At 36.9% G+C, this 20,703-nt stretch overlaps 1 protein-coding gene across 7 annotated transcripts in view; it reads right to left on the minus strand.

The window, feature by feature from the left end:
• Positions 1 to 5,221: 5,221 nt before the first annotated feature.
• Positions 5,222 to 20,703, minus strand: part of LOC115212739 (double-stranded RNA-specific editase 1) — a 114,415-nt gene continuing 98,933 nt past the window's right edge. For 6 of the 7 annotated variants that reach the window (XM_029781393.2, XM_029781389.2, XM_029781392.2 and 3 more), the window contains 2 exons: positions 7,880 to 8,548; positions 5,222 to 6,413 (listed from right to left, as the gene is read on the minus strand). In XM_029781393.2, the coding sequence (XP_029637253.1) occupies positions 5,851 to 6,413; positions 7,880 to 8,548 (1,232 nt within the window). In that variant the 3' untranslated portion in view covers positions 5,222 to 5,850. The remainder of the gene's footprint in view (positions 6,414 to 7,879; positions 8,549 to 20,703) is intronic. The other variant, XM_029781390.2, reaches the window with a different exon arrangement.

Below are 20,703 nucleotides of genomic sequence, written 5' to 3' on the forward strand. Positions count from 1 at the left end.
CGATTGGTTGGTGAAGACACGAATTTTAATTTCTTTATTACAATTCCTAATATTTAATTCTAAACATACAGGGTTTTCATTTAGATACAGCAAGTGGTTATCGGGGTCCAGGAAAATAAAACAGGAGTGAAAAGAGTCCATGGGTTGGGGGAGAAATGGTTGAGGACCACTGCTCAACGTCATTGCGATTTCTCACTCCCCTGTTCCCTACAATCAACTTGGCCCACGACAGATTTATTATTTGTGGACAGGGAGAACTCGCGAAGTCAAAGAGAGAAATTTTATCCTTGCCGACAGCGGTTGACGTTCTGTTTAGCTGGTTTGACCATCTCATAGGAAATTGTCCGGTGGAAGACCGATGGTCAGTCGAATCAGAAAGTAATGCCAAAGAGCAACAACATTTAACTGAAACGGAACAGAGAGTCTGAATCTTGCCCATGCTTGTTGCTACATCTATCTTTCACTGGTTAAGTTCACCTAGGAGTAAAAGATATCAAAGTGGTGAATTTCACCGATTTAAGCAGTAGATGGAAGATAAAATTGACGATTTTTGTTGGTTAAGTTCTGGGTTTACAGCAGAGACAAGAAAAACAAAAGAAAAACATTTGAATAAGAAAGAATTTATTAAAATGGAAACGTTTTTAAAAGCAAGGAGTGCAACATTTATTTCATTACTGTCAACAGGAACAGATAAAAAGAAAATACCAATCTCAATTCATTTAATATTATAATAATAATCCTTTCTACTATGAGCACAAGGCCTGAAATTTGGTGGGGGGGGGAAGCCTAGTCAATTACATCGACTCCAGTGCTCAACTGGTATTTATTTTATCGACCCCGAAAGGATGGAAGGCAAAGTCGACCTCAGCGGAATTTGAACTCAGAACATAAAGACGGACCAAATGCCGCTAAGTATTTCGTCCGACGTGCTAACGATTCTGCCAGCTCGGCGCCAATCTTTTCTGCTATGGTTACAAGGCCTGAAATTTGGGGGGAGGTGTCTAGTCAATTACATCGACCCCAGTGCTCAACTGGTATTTCATCGACCCCGAAAGGATGGAAGGCAAAGTCACCCCAGGCAGCATTTGAACTCAGAACTTGAAGACAGACGAAATGCCACTAAGCATTTCGCCCGACCTGCTAACGATACTGCCAGCGCCTTAATAATAATAATAATTCTTTCTATATTTGGCACAAAACTTGCGATTTTAAGGGGAGGTGGGTTAGCCGACACCGTCTCCCCTTCAGGGACTTTATTTTATCCAACCTGAAAGAATGCACCTCAGCAAGGTTTGAACTCAAAACATACAAATTTGGAACAAAGACTATAAGGCATTTGTTCCAAATCTCTAGAAATTCTACCAGATCGCCACTTTCTCAAATTTCGTTGATAAAAAAAAAACACGATTAACAAGAAATTACGTTTGAAAGCTTTTATTCCAGTAACACAAAAACAAATGACATTTCTTAGGTCTAGAGACATCAGAAAATAGGGAAATTAATAAAAAAAAGAAAAAGAGCAGGCGGATGACGCACAATGAGAAGAAAAATAGGAAAGAATCATATTCAGTTTAATAATAATAATAATAATAATAATGGGTAAAGATGGCATACACGTTGAGTGTGTCCACTTCAACAAGATGGCAGCAAGAATGAATAATTTCAAATAATTGTTATTTTGTATTTGTAGCAGAAATGGGATGAAGTTTGAAGGGGGAATCTAATCTTCAGACAAGGGGGAATCTAAAGTAATCTAGATTAGAGGTCAATGTGGGTGAGTGAGAGGAGCAAGAGAGAAAATGGTGAAAGTCTTTGAGGATTATGGGTGAGTGGAGATGGTGGTGAACTGGAAGAAATAGAAGGTTCTTGGATTGAAGAGAAGGAAAAAATATTTTTTTAAAAAAAGTGGGGTTAACGATCATTTTGTGTGAAGAAAGACGCTGGGTAAAAATGTTTTACAGAGCTTAATGTGGGTGGAGAGATGGAAATGAAGAAAAATTGAAGGATTTCACTAAAAATATGGACGAAATGGGGGAGGGGGGGAGAGAAAGAAAGTGGAATAGGTAAATTGTGGAGGATATGTAAAGGAAGATGAGGAAAAATTGTAAATGTGAAGAAAAAAAAAATTAAATAATTTGAATTGTTTCCTTCCCACCCAGTAATCATTCCCAAAGAAGAAAAAAAAAACACTTAAATAAAATGGTTCCCTTTTTTTTTTTTTTTTTTCAAGGAAAAAAAAAAACCCGTCTAAATTTGCAACATGCATTTGCAGATTTTCATTTTCCAACATGCAAATGAGAATTTAAATTTTGATGAGTTTCAGAATGATCTCGGTTTGAAATGAGGAAAAGAAAAATAAGAAAGTAAAAATACTGTTACAAGTAGATCTTTTTTTTTTAAAGTTTTTTTTTTTTTTGTGTGTTTTTAAAGTTTTGCTGCCTCTACAAAAAAAAAAAAAAAAAGATTCCGAACTGAATCGCAGCCAAAATACTAAAGTATCAACAATCGCGAGTTCCAACAGTAACATTAGTAGAGAACAGAGATTAATACTAACGAGGAGGGTCCTTCCCATCAGTACATGTGTGTGTGTGTGTGTGTGTGTGTGTGTATGAGAGAGAGAGAGAGAGTTGAGTGTGTGTGTGTGTGTGTGTGTGTGTGTGTGTGTGTGTGTGTGTGTGTGTGTGTGTGTGTGTGTGTGTGTATGAGAGAGAGAGAGAGAGAGTTGAGTGTGTGTGTGTGTGTGTGTGTGTGTGTGTGTGTGTGTGTGTGTGTGTGTGTGTGTGTAACAACTTAATATTCACAAAAAAAACAAAATTAAAATGCAGCAATAATTTAATAAAGAGAATAATCAACCAACAATTAACTAAATCTGATAATTAAGCTCTGGTGCTATTTAATTAAATAAAATATGAATATTAAATAATGTTTTCTCGACAAATTTTGGGCATTATTATGGAGAGAGAGAGAGAGAGAGAGAGAGAGAGAGAGAGAGAGAAGAGAGAGAGAGAGAGAGAGAGAGAGAGTCTGTTGTAACTAGCAAATTTACCAAATTAATTCACACTAAACAGAAGAGAGAGGGAAAAAAAAAAATCCAATCTAAAACATTTTCAATAAAGCGGTTGACTTGTTTCAAAATTGACGTCAATCAAAACAACTTCAATAAATCCAGCTCGAAAACCTTTCACAACAATATTTTCCTTTTAATTGCTCTTTTTTGAAAACTTGACTGCTTTTCTGCCGCTTTGTCTTTGCTCTTCTAAGAAATTTCCTTCAGTAGAATTGTGTTAGAAAATGATTGCGATTCTTGCTTTTTAACCTACTTCAAGATATCACACCAACCAAATTATGAACCAAAAGCTTAAATGCCAACCAAACTCATTCACATTCCCATGCACAAACACAACCAAATATTGATTCCTTTCAACTAAACACAAGACCAATTTTTAAGGAATTTTGGTGGGGGCCTGCCTTCCCTTCAAGACACTACTGTTAATTCAGTGAGTCATTCCTAATGAGTAAATGACAAAATCAAAGCCACAATGATTTGAACCCTGAAGCAGAAGGTTGGGAAACGGAAACGTTACAAAGCACCTTGGCCAGTCTCATCCTCCACAGATTCTTTACACAAACCATTCATTTATTAAAAACTTATTCTAATAATATCAACCAACATTCTAACAACACAGGTTCTGAGAGTAGTACAAGACTACTACAAGACCCACAAGTCAGAAATTCCAATGCAGAGAGAGAAAGAAATTGGGATCATAAAGAAAGAGGGCCAGAAAAGTTTCAATATAATAATAATAATAATAATCTTTTCTACTGTAGGCAGAAGGCCTGAAATTATTTTTTGAGGGAGAGTAAGTTAGTCAACCACATCAACCCCAGCACTCAGATGGTATTTATTTTATTACCCCTGAAAGGACAAAAGGCAAAGTTGAGCGGAATTAGAACTCAGAATGTAAAGACAGATGATGGGTGCTGTTAAGCATTTTGTTCAGTAGCAACTCTGCCAGCTCACCACCTGAATACTAATAATCCTTTCTACTAAAGGCACAAGGCCTGAAATATGGGGTGGGGGAGGACTAGTCAAATACATCAACCCCAGTATTTCACTGATACTTAATTTACCAACCCTGGAAGGACAAAAGGCAAAGCCAACCTCAGTGGAATTTGAACTCGGAACATTAAGACAGACAAAATGCTAAGCATTTGCCCAGCATGCTAACAATTCTGCCAGCTCACCACCTTCAATAATAATAATAATAATAACAATAATAATAATAATAATAATAAAGATAACAGTTGGAGAGGGAAATGCATCAAAGATATTTTGTGAAGAGAAAAAACAATGAGATAAATAGAATATGAGCTGTTCCGAAATAATGAAGAGAAATTAATTCTTGAAAGCAGTAAGTTGCTAAGTGAGCAGAAATGGTTTTTATTGTCTTTGAAAATTGATAATGTGGGTTTTTGTTTTGGAAAACCAGCAAGAATTATTATAGATCAAATTTGTTCAGAAGAGATAGTGAAAAATTGAAAATTCTCTCACACATACTCATGTCATCTCACATAACAAGTAGCATTGCTTTTCAAGTCTGGTCTCAGTTTAGCAATCAGATGAAGAGAAACCACAAATAGTGACAATTATGTGATAAAGAAAGAAGAAAAAAAAAAGGGGGGGGGGAAATCACTCTAGACCAATGGAAAGAGAAAGAGAACTATTAAGCTATGTACAACAAATTAATTTTGTCTTAACTCAAAGCCTGACAAGATTTGTCTTAATTTACGGATGACAGATTTGTTCGTATAATAAATAAGATATTGTTGTAAAGACAAATAATGTGTTTGTGTGTGAGCAGTGTAAGAAGTGGAAGGATGAAGGTACCTTTAAATGATGGGGTACTATAGTTTTTGTCTCATCAAATAAAGACATCATATTAAAGAATTTACAAAATCAAAAAAGTGAAAAATCACTTGAGATCAGAAACTTAAATTGCAAAATTATTTATTGCTTCTTTTGTGTGTGTGTGTGTGTGTGTGTGGTGTGTGTGTGTGTGTGTGTGTGTGCGTGCGCGCGCATGCTATATATGAGTGAAGAAGTTAATGTATTAGATAGAAATTGATAAACAATTGTTATCAGCATTGTGGCTAAAGTTCTAACAATAGACATAGAAGAAGGGTGGTCGGTGGAAACACAACAGAATTGGGACAATCAGTCAGGTGAGGTGGTCGAGAGCCCATTTAGGTTTCAAAGTTTGTTGGGGATGGGGGTTGTTTTGCTTCTTTTTTTTTTTTTGTTTTAAACAGAAAATCAACAAAGGAAAAGAAATATTTATTTTCGATTTGAAAATCTATTTTCTTGATTCGGTTTTGAAGTCAAGAAGGAAATGTGACATTCATAAGTTTTCCAAAGAAGATTTCTGTGCAATGAATGAAGGTGTTTGAAAACAGCAGATTTCTTTAACTGACTGCCATAACTATATGCCTGCCATTATAAGAAGAAGAAGAAGAAGAATAAGAAGAAGTTCTTAGATAGGCATGAAGCCTTAAAGAAATAAAGTGTCCTGCCCAAAGACACTGTATTATATCTGCAGAGGGAGACCCTATGCAGCTACTCCAAGGAATAGATACAAAGATATTGAAAATGTCCAAAACGTATCTGATAAAGTAGGAGCAAGGAGGAAAAAGCTACAACACAAGATTAACAAACAATAAAAATGGAATTAAAAATGGTTTAAAAATAATAAAGAAGTCGAGTTGTTCCCATTTTGAAGATACTTTAATATAAGTGAGAGATTATTCGTACTTTGGAAATAAAGCCGATTCAGCAAAAATGAAGAATGCAGTTTATGCAGAGTCGTCACCTGAAGACTTTACTTGAATGTCTGGCGCCTCAGTGGACATTTCAAATTGATCTTGTTCTATTGGCTTCTGGACCCAATTGCCAAGACCAGCCTTCTGGAATGCTTGAAATACACATTGCTTGGCCAACTGGTACTCCATTACAGCAGCTTTGGCGTCAGAGTAATGGGTTGGACGAGTGGTCACAGACTGACCAGTCAATGAAGACAGCTTACCATATAAACTCATAAAGCGACCGAATAAAGCTTGCTTGCAGATTCTCGACACACTACCACCTTCAACTCGACCTGTCATAGCATTAATCACTTCAAACGTGTCGTCCTCTTTCCGCCAATTGATGCCAAAGTTTGGTGCTTTCCCAGGCTGCCGGCTCTCGGGACTACTGATACCACTGAGGAAAGGGCGGTTTAAATGGAAAGGTTCCGGAAGATTCTCTATTATAGAGATACGGGAATACATGGCTCGTGATAAATGATCACTGTGGTATAAGCTACCCAGAATAATACTCTCGAGGTATATGGGGTTCATAAAATGGCTCAGCAACGACCCTGAAATTCAAAAAATACAAAACTAATTTAATAAACAAAACAATTGAAAATTTCAGTATCTATTATAAAAAAAAAATTTTTTTTAAACTTCTAAATTTAATATAAGGTTGGTGAGTGAGAAAAGCTGCATATAAAAAAAAAACTGGTAGAAAAGGTTATCTAATATCAGTTATGACATCATCCATTCAGTTTCGGCTTTTTGTTACTATATTTCTGTTGAAATTTATTTTTTTGTTTCAATTAATTTTGTAAAATAATGAAGAATTTAATAAAATAACTGCCATACAAAGGTAGTGTTTGCAAGAAATTAGCAAAATGTTGATGGAAGATTTCAATTTAGTTCACTTCAAAACAAGAAGTTTGTATCATAGACCCAACGGTGGTCTCAGCCAAGTTGGATTCATAAAAAGGTTAAGAAGAAATGAAAAAAACAATAAAAATTTGGCTTTGCCAATGGCATTCATGAAAATAAGATAAATTCCTTTAAATCATCAGATCTTTTGAAGTCAGGGCTTGGATGAGGCTGACCAGATTTGTCATAGAGATTGATAAATGACCAAAGTTTACCTTGCTCAAAAGACACTTTAGTGTCAAGTGTGTGAGGGTTTACATACATGTGTGTAAGTACACACACACACACATTCATTTCTTTTCCATGCCAGCATGGGCTATATGCGGGCCTTCTTTTGCAAGTGGATGCCTCACTTGTTGCTAATCTTCTCCCAGTTTTACAACCAACCATGCCCCACACCATCGTTGTTATTGCTGTATTTATTTTGAGATGCTCTGCATTCCTTTCAATTAATTTTAAATATAACAAAGAACTTAGTAAAATAACTCAGTTATCATTAAGCTAGTGTTAGGAGCATAAATTGTGATTAAGGTTTGATGGAAGATTTTAAGTGAAAACTTATGAAAAGAAGACATTTGTACTACAGAGCCAGAGACAGTTTCAGCCGGGTTGGCATTGAAAGGGTTAATGTCCACTTTCCCATGCCTGCATGTGTTGGATGAAATTTCTGGAAACAGATTTTCTATGGCTGGATGCTCATCCTATCACCAACCTTCACCTGTTTCCAAGTAAGGTAGCATGCAAAAGTGGATGGGTATTTGATAAGTTATGTTGCTAAACTACATTTCTAGTCCTACAAACCAAAAGCACATTTACATTTAAAGAGAATTTTTTAAATGAGACAAAGTTATTAATTTTAAAAATTAATAAAAACACTAAGACACAAAAAAAAATTTTTTTTGCCATAATTTTGAGAAAGTTGGTTCGTTAGAGAGATTAGATAATTAACAAAACTAGATTAATACAGCAGTAAAAAAAAAATGTCTATCAAAACCTTCAACTGACCCTATCAGTTTCTATAGAAGTTTTATGGGGAAAGTATTCAACTCTTCATTAATTGACTGAAAATTGAAAATAAAAAAGAATGTATTCGGATAAGAATTGAACCCCTTACCTTGAATTCCAAGGACATTCCATCTTGCTATCTTGTCACTGCAAGACATTGTAAGTAAACGCTCACCCTCCAAAACACCATCCCATGTTTGGATAACACCAGACGTTCGGACAGGAATTGTTCCTTCTCCAGACTCGATCTTGGTTCTCAATTGACCTCGAGCTTTGCGATTTGGATGTCTGTCACCTGTTTCAACATCCTGGCCATGTGGAGAGAAGATGCGGGCATCGCCGCAAGGAGCAGTGCTTATATATAGATGGAACTGGATGTTTTCTTTAAGTTGATAACCTCCTTTCTCTCGCAGTTCAAATATCGAAGAATTACGTACATCTGGGTTGTCAGAAAGATGTAACTCCAGCTGGTCGTAGATGTAGCGAAGGAAACAGCGGCGGGCTATGATCTCGGCATGGCAATCATTCACACCAAACCCTCTGTCACTCATATGCTCTCCATTAATACATTTGGTACCAGTTCCAATTCCAATAACAGAAGCCCCTTGACCATCTGACCCAGTTGTCATCACGATACCAGCAAGAACTTTTCTGCGAGAATACTGACTGGAATAATTATCAGTCAGGTCAGCAAATTTTTCGTGAACAACTTTGGCAATAATATCAGCTAACACTTTCGAACTTTCTTCAGCACCATCCTTTGGGACTGGTTGCAGTCCTACAAATTGACAAACAGGAAACCTTCATCAGTATTCAAGATGATTCTATACAAAATTTAAATGTTTTTTTTTTTAAATATTACACAATAACAACAATAAAAATAACAACAACAACAAAGAGAAATCTAAACAAAACTGAAGCAACAATATGTAAAGTGTTTTTTTTATCAAAGAATATGTGTCAATTTAGATTCTTTTCAAAGCTAAAAGCTGATTTATGAGTTTATCAACAATATTTCAGTAACATGAAAGATTTACTGCAACACAACACACACAAACCTACTAACATTAATGTATGGCTGCGCAAGTGTATGCACGTGTGTGTGTGTGTGTATATGTTTGTGTCTGTATGCATCTATTTATCCATCTAGAAATTCTTCTGTCTATATATAATTATATACACCCTTGTGTGTATGCCTGCATATATATATATATATATATATACACTAAATGAGAAATAATTACAAGCTATAAAGTTGTTGTTTAGTGTACACAAGATGAAAACAAACACACTGCACATGAAAGAGCCAAATGGTTGAAAGTCAACAAACAGTAATCAAAATGTGACATTTTTTTTTTTTCAGATTCTTTGAGTCGGCTCCAGCACTCCTTACATTCGCCTAGCAGTGAAAAATTGGCATCATATCTAAAAATGACTTCCATTCTGAGCAGGAATTTACCATTTATCTTTTTAATGTCACACAAGGCTTATTAAGTGAAAAACCAGAGACACACATGACCACAATTTTAAAACAGTAAATAACTGGGCCACTAGGGCCCAGTTATTAAAGAGGGGCTCCAATCCATCCATGGGTTTGACACAAAATCCTCAACAGGGCCACAGTAATGCTTTTTACATTCCTCTCTCACCAAAGGCATAATCTTAAAAGGATATTTACTCTCTCTCTCTCTCATACTTCTATACATAAGAAATGAATGCCTGTCTGTGTAGGAACAGAAATCAGTTTGAGACCGTATGCTTTGAAGTTCTTTCCCAACGCACGGCACTGTTTAGATGAGTGTCTTCTAATCATGGGATCACCAATGCATTGAGAGAGATTTGGAAGAAGGAAATGGTAGCAAACCTAATGTGTGTGTGTGTGTGTGTGTGTGTGCGTGGAGAAAGAGAGAGAGAAAGACATAGAGAGAGAGAAAGACATAGAGAGAGAGAGAGAGAGAGAGAGAGAAAGACATAGAGAGAGATCCTTGAGTCACCAACTCTGAGGTTATAGGAGTGTTTTTATATGATGAAGTGCACGAAGGGCATTTGTGTATAGCTGACACATTCCATTTCTTAGCACATCTGACTGCAGCCAAGATCTTCCAAACAGAAAACAACACTAACAACAACAAAGAGCCCAGGGCAGGAATGGTGATTTATATATCAGAAAATGATGGCAACAATGTTGAACAGAGCTGAACAAGAACGTCAAAGAGCAGAGAGCTAGAATGACGAACACCAGGCAATCTATTGGATGTGCTAACAACATACCCAATAGGCCACCTGTACGTGTGTGTGTGTGTGTAAATACACACACACACACACTCATATACATGCACAAACATATGCACACACATGGGGGGGGGGTATTTCAGGTGACTTGATTATCAATATACATTACTCTCTTCAAACCAATGAAAGGGTTTTTATTTCTTTCACATCCCTCATGACAAATAAGATACAAACACAAGAAAGGAAAAGACATGAGAATTATTTTTGCTATGAGTACAGGACGCAGCAATTTAGAAATTGCCAAATGTTGCCAGATTCTTTTTTCTTTCTTTCTTTTCTTTTTTTTTTGTACGAAGTTCGAATGGAATTGGAAGTTTTTGGCAGGAATGCTTCTATTGTGTCAAAGAGAAAAAAAAGAAACATTCTAAATGTTCAGACATTCTAAAGACATCAGAATCCATCCAACAGGTTCAAGACATTATTGGTGATCCCCAAAAAGTCAATGAGATCCATTGCCAAAGAACTTCAAGAGTCAGAGTGGTACAGGAGGGCATTCAGTAGAAATCCTATGGGGGAGAGGTCAGTTCATGTTGACACAGGTCAAACAGCTTCCTGTGTCTTTACAAAGCCGTTCCTTAAAGTTAAAAACCTTCACAAACATGGCATGCTTTGGTTTTTAACTGATGAGAAAAACTTCAACCAAGTCTAATAGGAGAAAGGACAGATGGTTTCAGGAAGATTCTTCTGGAATTCTGAAAGTGATGCACACCAAGTTTCCAGCAAGTTTTTTTTTTTTTTATGAGTGGTGACATCATGCTCCACCACATCTTACCACAGGGTCTTAGAATTACAGTTGTTGAAGGATCAGAGAGACAGGCATGAAGCCGTGGACAGATGAAGTAGACAATGGAAAGCCATACAGGCTTCAACCAGGCTCAGCAACTTCTCTCAAAGGCCATGTGACACAAGAATGGTTATCAGACAATCTTCAGGATCAGCTAACACCAAACTTGCCCATTTGGAGCATTGTCAAAAAAAAAAAACTAATCAACATTCCCACAATACCCTTAGCTTCAATGAAGGCCACCCTTGTCTAAGGGATGTCCAAAATGAATAAGGACCATTTAGTGCCATCATCCTACATCAAAGCAGTTATCAAAACTGAAAATGGATTCCTTGAATAATCTGTATTATACCTTAAAACAGACAACGAATGCACATGTATGCAAATATATCTCATATTGACATAAAATTAAATTAGTTATAGAACTAACCCCAATTAGGATCAGAAATGACCTAAAACCTGTTTACTTCACTGTAAACCATACCAAACAAAGTAAACAACATCTAAACAAACCACTAACCATTAACAACCTCCAAGTTGACACAACTGGAGAATCTCCTTCATCCACTGCCCAGCGGATATCTTTGTGGTTTCAACAGGATCCCTGCCTTCCGTTGATGCCAAACAGTTTTAAGAGAGAATCAATCAAATGCTGCTCCTGATGTTTTTTCAAAACACTCTTCCCAAATCATAAACACGCATATTCCAAACGTAACATATGCAGCTTAATTAAACCAGAAATAATCAGACAATTAAAAATGATAAACACTAATAAACTAGACACCAGAAACTACGAGCAACTCACAAACTGTACAGACCAACCTGGGCCAAAATTTATAAATAGAAACATTGATTAAAACTCTTAACCACAGAGCTGCAAGGGTTCCTATGTGGAAACAAACAATCCTACCACTGACCAGAACTCATAGAGTGACAGAAGCATATGAATGGGTGTACATAGGCGTTTATATACAGAGATGCATATGTTGGCATGTATGTATATATACATATCTATATATACATATATATATTATCATAATAATAATAATAATAAATATGCTTCCTCATTGATATGACAAAAATCATGCCCCCTCATTGATATGACTGTCCCAATCGATATAAACGTATCTGTCAAGACCTATCAGAAACTGAGCAAATATAAAGATCTTGAAATAGAAATCAACAAAATGTGGAACCTGAAGACTAAAACAATACCTGTTGTCATAGGTGCCCTGGGAATGATAGCAAAAGGGGCTGATTGCTACCTAACTCAGATACCAGGAAACCCAAAAATGGCAGAAGTTCAAAAGATAGTGCTCATGGGAACTGCTCATATCCTACGCAAAATACTTTCTATGTAATGTCAAGTTTTAAAACAAACATAATTTTCGTATGGTTTTTTTAGACATTCACTAGTACAACACTAAGTACAAAACCAAATATATGGCTCCCTAGGCATAGCACCAACATGAACTTCCAACTTGTTGTCTCTTGAGGTCTCTGGGTGAGACTTGGAGCCAACTTGTGCAAAAGCAAAGCAAAAGTCAAACAGAATGATAATAATAAAAGGGTAAAATTAATTAAGTGCTGGTTAAATACCAGTTATGCGATGACGCTTGATCGCATACACATTTAATTCTGACACACTCAAATTGAAATGCTGTACTGATGAGGTGAAATAAGTAAGTAAATATAACTTTAATCCTGAAACGCATATGTGGCTAATTTAAGTTGTGTGGATTCGTTATTTTTTCTCTTTGCCTACGTTAAAAAAAAGTGTTACTGTCCGGGAGATATTTATGGTAGCGGAATGGTATTTTAACTGCTATTTCTAAATTCAGTGTGTGGCGAAGCAATTAGCTGACCCCTGATTATAATTATGCTTATAATTATAGAATGTTTGGGTGTATATATATACGTGTGCATGTGTCAGTGTGCATGTGTCAGTGTGCATAAGTATTTATGCATACACATACACACATGTATTCGAGTGTGCACAAACACACACGGGGTGGGTGACCGGCATTGCTCAGTTTCTGCTTAACCCAAGTCCACTTATGGCATTGGTTGGCCTGCATACACAAGACTCTTTCTTGCTTTAAGTGATGTGCAATGAGATTGAACCTAAAGCCCCATGCATGTGAAACAAACTTCATAACACAGCCAAGACTGCATCATCTAACACACAGATACACACAAAGAGTGCACGTATCATTTACAAACACAAGATTCATATATGTGTGTGTGTGTGTGTGTGTGTGTGTGTGTGTGTGTGTGTATACAGATGCATACACATATATAATGCACACACACACACAGAGGCCAAAACGAAATCGTTATAATTTTCCTCTTTTATGTTGCCTTTTTCTCACCAACTTGTAAATATATAGATATTGTTGGCCAGATCAATATTAAGAAATATAATAACACACGCACACACACACACATATATATATATACATACATACAGACACGCACACACACACCCATCACACACATACTGAGACATAATCATGTACACACACACACACACACACACACACACACACTGATTAACTTGAATTACCACCAAATATAATTTAAATAAAATATGGTAACCTGAACAAGTGGCACGACCATTTTGAATGTGTGATATCACTTTAGAGAAACAGTCATCTTCCCATTACGTTTAGTCGTGGAATATAGTCTTGAATTTCTGAAATATTCACAACAACAGGTAGGCAGGTAGAAAGATAGCTAGACAGGTAGACAAGCAGATATGTAGATAGAGAGATAGGTAGAAAGATAGATACATATCTTCTAACTCCCAGCTGTATATAGTTCCCAATTCCAGATTCACAACTCTGTGTGTTCTAATTTCCTCACACACACACACACACACACACACACACACACATTATTTATCTTCATGTGAATTTAATTTTCTTAATGACTGATACATCATCGTCATTTACTGTCCGTTGTCCCTGCTGGCATGGATTGCAGTTTGACCAGGGCTAGCAAGCTTGAAGGCTGCACCAGACTCCAGTCTGATATAGCATGGTTTCTATGGCTGGATGCCCTTCCTAATGCCACTGCTGTGATCTTACTTGGCTGGTTGGGTCTTCTTCTCAAGCACAACATAATGCCAAAGGTCTCAGTTATTGCCTTCATGGGGCCCAACACTCAAAAGGAAAAAGACAGGTTTAGTCAAACTTATTGAATTCCGCAGATATATTGATATTTTTTATTCCTAACTATAACTACTTCAAATTAGGTACAGTAGGCATATGGTGTAGTGGTTAAGAGCGAGGGCTACTAACCCCAAGGTCCCCAGTTCGATTCCAGGCAGTAACCTGAATAATAATAATAATAATCCTGTCTACCATAGGTACAAGGCTGGAACCCAATAATAATGATAATAATAATAATAATAATAACAAGAACAACATTGAAAAATACCTTAGGAATGAGAACCCAGGTTCGAAATTCCCCTAAGACACCTGATGAAGGCTGGAGGGTATATCAGCTGAAACGTTGTGTTAACAACAAACAAGATGAGGACAAATATCCGTCGAATGTAAATAATGTATAAACTAGAAACACACTGAGAGAGCGCAGACCTCTGCCAAGCAGCTTATTTCCCACCCATAGACATGCATGCAGAAAATCACCCAATTTCCCAAACCAACGCCAGCAAAAACATCAAACAAAAATAACACAGCCATATGATTTTTTTTTAAAAAAAACCTTTAACCGTAGCCCATTCAAGCAGAGGGTTCTTGTTTGCAGAGACATATCTGGGTGTGGGTGGTTTATCAGGTATTTGTTGGGGTAATCATCTAGGGATCGTTTGAATGCCGTGAAGTCACTTTCCTCCTGGCACGATGTTGAAGAAAGCGGGGCCAATTGAGGTGAAATAGTTCTGTCATAGTGTTGTGATACGACACGAACATTCTGTAGTGGACAGATGGCACGGGGGGCCAAGCCTCGGACGAATTTTAAAGATGGGCAATGTTGATGGAATATTTTCCACATCATCATCATTTAACATCCGTTTTCCATGCTAGCATGGGTTGGACGATTTGACTGAGGTCTGGCTAACCAGATTCCAATCTGATCTGGCAGAGTTTCTACAGCTGAATGCCCTTCCTAACGCCAACCACTCCAAGAGTGTAGTGAATGCTTTTACGTGCCACCAGCACGAGGGCCAGTTTGGTGGTACTGGCAACAGCCACACCCAAACGGTGCTTTTTACGTGCCACCTGCACAGGAGCCAGTCCAGCGGCACTGGCAATGCCTCCGCTCGAATGTTTCACGTGCCACCAGCACAAGTGCTAGTTAGGCGATGCGGTAGCGATCATGCTCGAATGGTGTGCTTAACGTGCCATCATCTGTATATCATACAGATGATATAGAGCTCACAGTGGTGGTGGAGGGAGCAAAGACTGAGATTTTTTATTCGATCCCAATAGTCAAGGCTTGTCATGTCATCCTCCACAGACCTCCGCCAAGCAGCTCATTTTAAAATAGATACAAGAGTAAAATTACTAATAGAGAAGCGAAAATAAACTTTGGAAACAGCAACGTCACCATAGGTTATGTGGAAACGATGAACGTGTTTTCAAGGTAGATAATCAAAGAACGTAACATTGTAAATACTTCATGTAAAGTAAATATAACAAATGAAAAATCTTTCAAGAATCCATAAAAATTCCCGGATCACTACCAAAATTTTATCATGCGTTCCTTGTGTTCTATTCAACTTTTCATCAAAAACCATTCACAACTTTTTTTGCACACAGACGGACAAACCAACGCCAATGAAAACACAACCTCCTTCCTTGGCAGAGGTAATGAAGCTGTTATAGTTTTTGGAAAGTGTTGCAGATTAATGATGCAAATGGATAAACAAGTTTACATTAGGAATATTTTAGTTAAATGTTTTACGTGTTGTTTGGGGGTCAGGGTTAGGGGACTGCAAGAGTGAGAAAATTCAGAAGAATTTCTAGTTCAGGTCTGTCAAACGATCGAGAGAAATGTTTTGCAGTTTTTGGATAGATTGTCCTTATTCTATGTTGATGTGTCTAATATGACATTCGTTAGGGAGTAATTATGGACTTCTGCTCATAGCTTCATTATCATTTACCATTTTGGCAGGGGATAGCCATTCACCTTTTCCCTATTTATGTTGAAACATATTGCCTATTTTTTTATCTTTAACTTGTTTCAGCCATTACACTGCGACCAAGCTGGAGCACTGCCTTGGAAAATTTTAATCAAGCAAATTGACCCCAGGACATGTTTTAAAGTCTGGTACTTATTCTATCAACCCCTTTTGCCAAACTGCTAAGTTACAGGGACATAACATGACTACACCAGTTGTGAAATGAGGGGTGCAAATGCAGGCTTAAATATACACACACATATGACGGGCTTCTTTCAGTTTCTGTCTACCAAATCCACTCACAAAGTTTTGGTCAGCCCAAAGCTGTAGTAAAAACCACTTGCCCAAGGTGCCATGCAGTGGGACTGAACCTGGAACCATGTGGTTGGGAAGCAGACTTCTTACCACACAGCCACGCTCGTGCTTCGGCAGCTTCATTTCAATTAACTTCAGAAATAATGAAGAATTTTGTAAATCATGCATTTGTTCAGAATTAGCATAGAATTTTGATACCTTATTTTGAAGTCAATCACCATAAAAACAAGGAATTAATATAATACAACCATCCAAGCGTGATCGTTGCCAGAGCAGCCAACTGGCTTCCGTGCCAGTGGCACGTAAAAGGGCACCATTCGAGCGTGATCGTTACCAATGTTGCCATACTGGCCCCCGTGCCGGTGGCACGTAAAAAGCATCCACTACTCTCTCGGAGTGGGTGGTGTTAGGAAAGGCATGCAGCTGTAGAAACTCTGCCAGATCAAGATTGGAGCCTGGTGCAGCCATCTGGTTCGCCAGACCTCAGTCAAATCGTCCAACCCATGCTAGCATGGAAAGCGGACATTAAACGATGATGATGATGATGATGAAGAAGGATGGCTTCAGGCAGGCTCATATCAAAATGCTATGTCTGTGCTCATGCTCCTTTCTTGGCAGCATACACTGTTGCTATGTTGCTATGGATATTCATTTCAGTCACTTTTAGATTTAAATACATTTTCTATAATTGAAGTTTATATCTAAAAGTTATAAATCTACCAGGACTTGTTCCCCCATCATAAGATGATTAATGCCGGATGGTTAAGGGGATAGGCTATTCCATTGGTTTGCAATTCGTCTTAATTATGTTTTCAGGTTTTAAAAATGTTAAGACTGTATTTACATTACAATGTGGATGTTTTAGCCAGTTTTATGTCATTTTTATGTTGTTTTTTTTCTTTGTGGCAATTCAACCCCTTTAACCCTTTCGTTACTGTATTCATTTTGAGATGCTCTGAGTTTCTTTCAATTAATTGTAAATATAACAAAGAATTTAGTAAAATAACTTAGTTATCATTAAGCTAGTGTTAGGACCATAAATTGTGACTAAGGTTTGGTGTAATATTTTAATGAAAAACTTATAAAAACAAGACATTTATACTACAGAGCCAGAGCCGGTTTTGGCCGGGTTAGAATCAAAAGGGTTAATGTTCATATTATTTTGAATTAATCATGCAGTATCTTGAAAATTTAAGATTTTGATGTGATTATTTATTCTTGGAAAATACATTGTATGGTGGGTGTGACTTTGCCAAATCTTGCCAGTTTGAACAGAAAACAGGTAGAATATTTGGGCCGGATTTGGCCAAATGCTGAAAGGTTGGATCTGTTTTCTATAATGACAATTTGTATCTCGTAGATATTGGTCTGCACTGGTTTACTCCCATAATGCATTGTTTCAAGACAATTGAAACCCGATTATTGGATCTTATTCCATTAGTTTACATTTGGTTCATTCTATGTTTTTGTGTTTTAAATGTGTTACAGATTGTTAGTTAAGGACTGATGTCTAATGCTTTATGTTCTTTGACTAATCTATTTTGACCAATTCCAGTTCTTTACATTATTATTATTATTCCCCATTTTACGTTTTAGCAACCTCAGTTTCTGACATTTTGCTCGTTACATTCAGTTGGCTAATTCATTTTAATGGTTTATGATTTTTAAATTCTCTGTAATTCTTGGGATAGCAGCATCCATTTTGAAGAATATTCCTCTCTATTTCCTACATTACATTTTTGAATTTGTGCTTCATATGAAATGATTGATGCTCCTCGAGATATGAGGAGATATGAGTATTTGTAACAATAAACAGGTGGAAACATAACGGACATATTGTGCTGGTTTCATTCCTGCTGCTTCTCCATCAATAGCCAGACAGCATTTATGACTCTGAGGCTGTTGACTCTGCAGGCATAAATGCTAATGCCCCAAGTGCCAAAACCATAATCATATCGATTAGGCAGCTGATGAGGGATCTATCCATTAGGTGTGCTTGTTGATTATGAACTTTTGTATCTTGTGTTCTCATGGTTCCAAGTTGTCCTTCAGTGAAATTCTAGTCCTTGTAGGTTTGAAGTTGTGTAGGGGTTCTTGGTTTATGGCAGTCTTACTGCATATATTCTACCTATTTCTTTACTACCCACAAGGGGCTAAACACAGAGAGGACAAAAAAGGACAGACAAACGGATTAAGTCGATTATATCGATCACAGTGCGTAACTGGTACTTATTTAATCGACCCCGAAAAGATGAAAGGCAAAGTCAACTTCAGTGGAATTTGAACTCAGAACATAACAGCTGACGAAATACCACTAGGCATTTCACTCGGCGTGCTAACGTTTCTGCCAGCTGGCCACCTTTACTGCATATATTATACCATACACTGATACCATGGGATTGTCCTTCATAAATATTCTAATTCTGGTAAGGAGAATACTTGTTTAAGGGTTTCTAGTTTAGGGAGGTTTCGTTACATACATATGCACCCTATGTAGCAGATGTATAAACAAGGCGAATTTAGCTATTTCTCCGTAAACAACCTTAATTGATTTTCAAATCTTATTGGATTCCCATCGGGGACGTCGACATCAATCTGACCAATTCAAAACAAGCAGCCGATCTGTTCATACACTCAACAATTTCAGTAGCTACAGAAAACTAAGGCAATAATTTGTATATCATAAATACTAATACCCTATCTAATATCAGGGGGTGTGTGAGTCTATTTATATATATATATATATATATATAATTATATATAATTGTATTTTGGGACGGTCGGGGTTTTTTTGCCAAAAACACATGCACTGTATTTTTTTGCTTCACTCATTTATTACTGTTATTTTATCATTTTAATACCTGTCCAAATCTTTTGTGACCTCTTCAGCAACACTTTTCATTTCCATGTGTGTTCTTGCTCCACTTACTCCAAAATAAATAAATAAAACCATCCCAAAATACAACAATATCTGTTTCAACACACGATTTCACATCAGGAATCTTGCGAAATGGATTTATATATATATATATATATATATATATATATATATATATATATATATATACATATATATGTAGATGGTTGAAAAGGAACACACAAGTTGACATGTATAAGGAAAATAAGTCAAAGTAGAAAATGCTAAAGTAATTTTATCATGAAAAACATTTCAGTATCGGTTTCAGTCATTGACACTTTTTCAACTCTAAGTATGGAAAACAATTAAATTGTGGAAAAAATTAAAAGAAAATTTTTTTTTTTAATATTTCCAATGTATTGAAATACAATGGGAATTTTCCTTGTTTCTGCCTGTCTCTGTCTCTCTTTTTTTTACTCTGGTGGCTTCAATTCACGATGGAATTTAGCCATCAACAACTTCCTTCCCTTCCTCGACATCCTCATTAAGAAATCTAACAACGTAATAGAAACAGATATATACTAAAAGCCCACAGACTCCAAGCAATATCTACCGTTCAATTCATGCCACCCCAGACACACCAGAAGGAATATCCCCTTCAATCTAGCAAAAAGGATATGTACTATAGTTTCTAATGCAAACACCAGGGACACACGACTACATGAACTAAAGGATACACTCATCCCCAAGAACTACCCACCATCACTAATTGACATATGCTTTCAACGAACCCTACAACTCAACATCCACAAACTTAGACATCCCAAATTAAAGGATTTACAACCAAAAGCCCTACCATACATTTCCACACACAACCCTCTTAACAATGAAGCTTTTGGCACCATCCTTCAAAACATTCCCCTGCTAAAAAGGACCACAGAATGAACTTAATCCTCCAAACACACACCATCATAAAAAGCAAGAGACAGCCCAAAATCTATGAAAAGTCTCCTAACACAAGCCCGAATATGCTCAATAACAACACAGAAGCCATCAGTAAAAAAATGCGGAAGACCCAACTGTGGGATATGTGTCAATTTGAGGGATCAGAATTCTCCTTCAAACAGGGACAATGTTTCACAGTGAAAAGCAACTTCACATGTACTTCGGAGAACCTGATATACACACTAACCTGCTCTGGGTGTCAAGAGCAATATATAGGCCAAACAAAAACCAGTCTACACAAAAGAATGGCTCTGCACATATTCCAGATCAAAATTCCCAAAAACAGAAAAATAGCATTCGGTCAACACAGACATTTGCGCCAATACCAAAAATCCATAACTACCTCAAACCTACAAGAGTAAAAAAAAGAGAGACAGAGACAGGAAGAAACAAGGAAAATGCCCCTTGTATCTGAATACTGTGGAAATATTCTTTTAAAAAAACTTTCCTTTTAATTTTTCCACAATTTAATTGTTTTCCATACTTAGAGTTGAAAAAGTGTCAATGACTGAAACTGATGCTAAAATGTTTTTC

This window comes from Octopus sinensis, linkage group LG6 (genome assembly GCF_006345805.1).
Source record: "Octopus sinensis linkage group LG6, ASM634580v1, whole genome shotgun sequence".
NCBI classification, from domain to species: domain Eukaryota; kingdom Metazoa; phylum Mollusca; class Cephalopoda; order Octopoda; family Octopodidae; genus Octopus; species Octopus sinensis.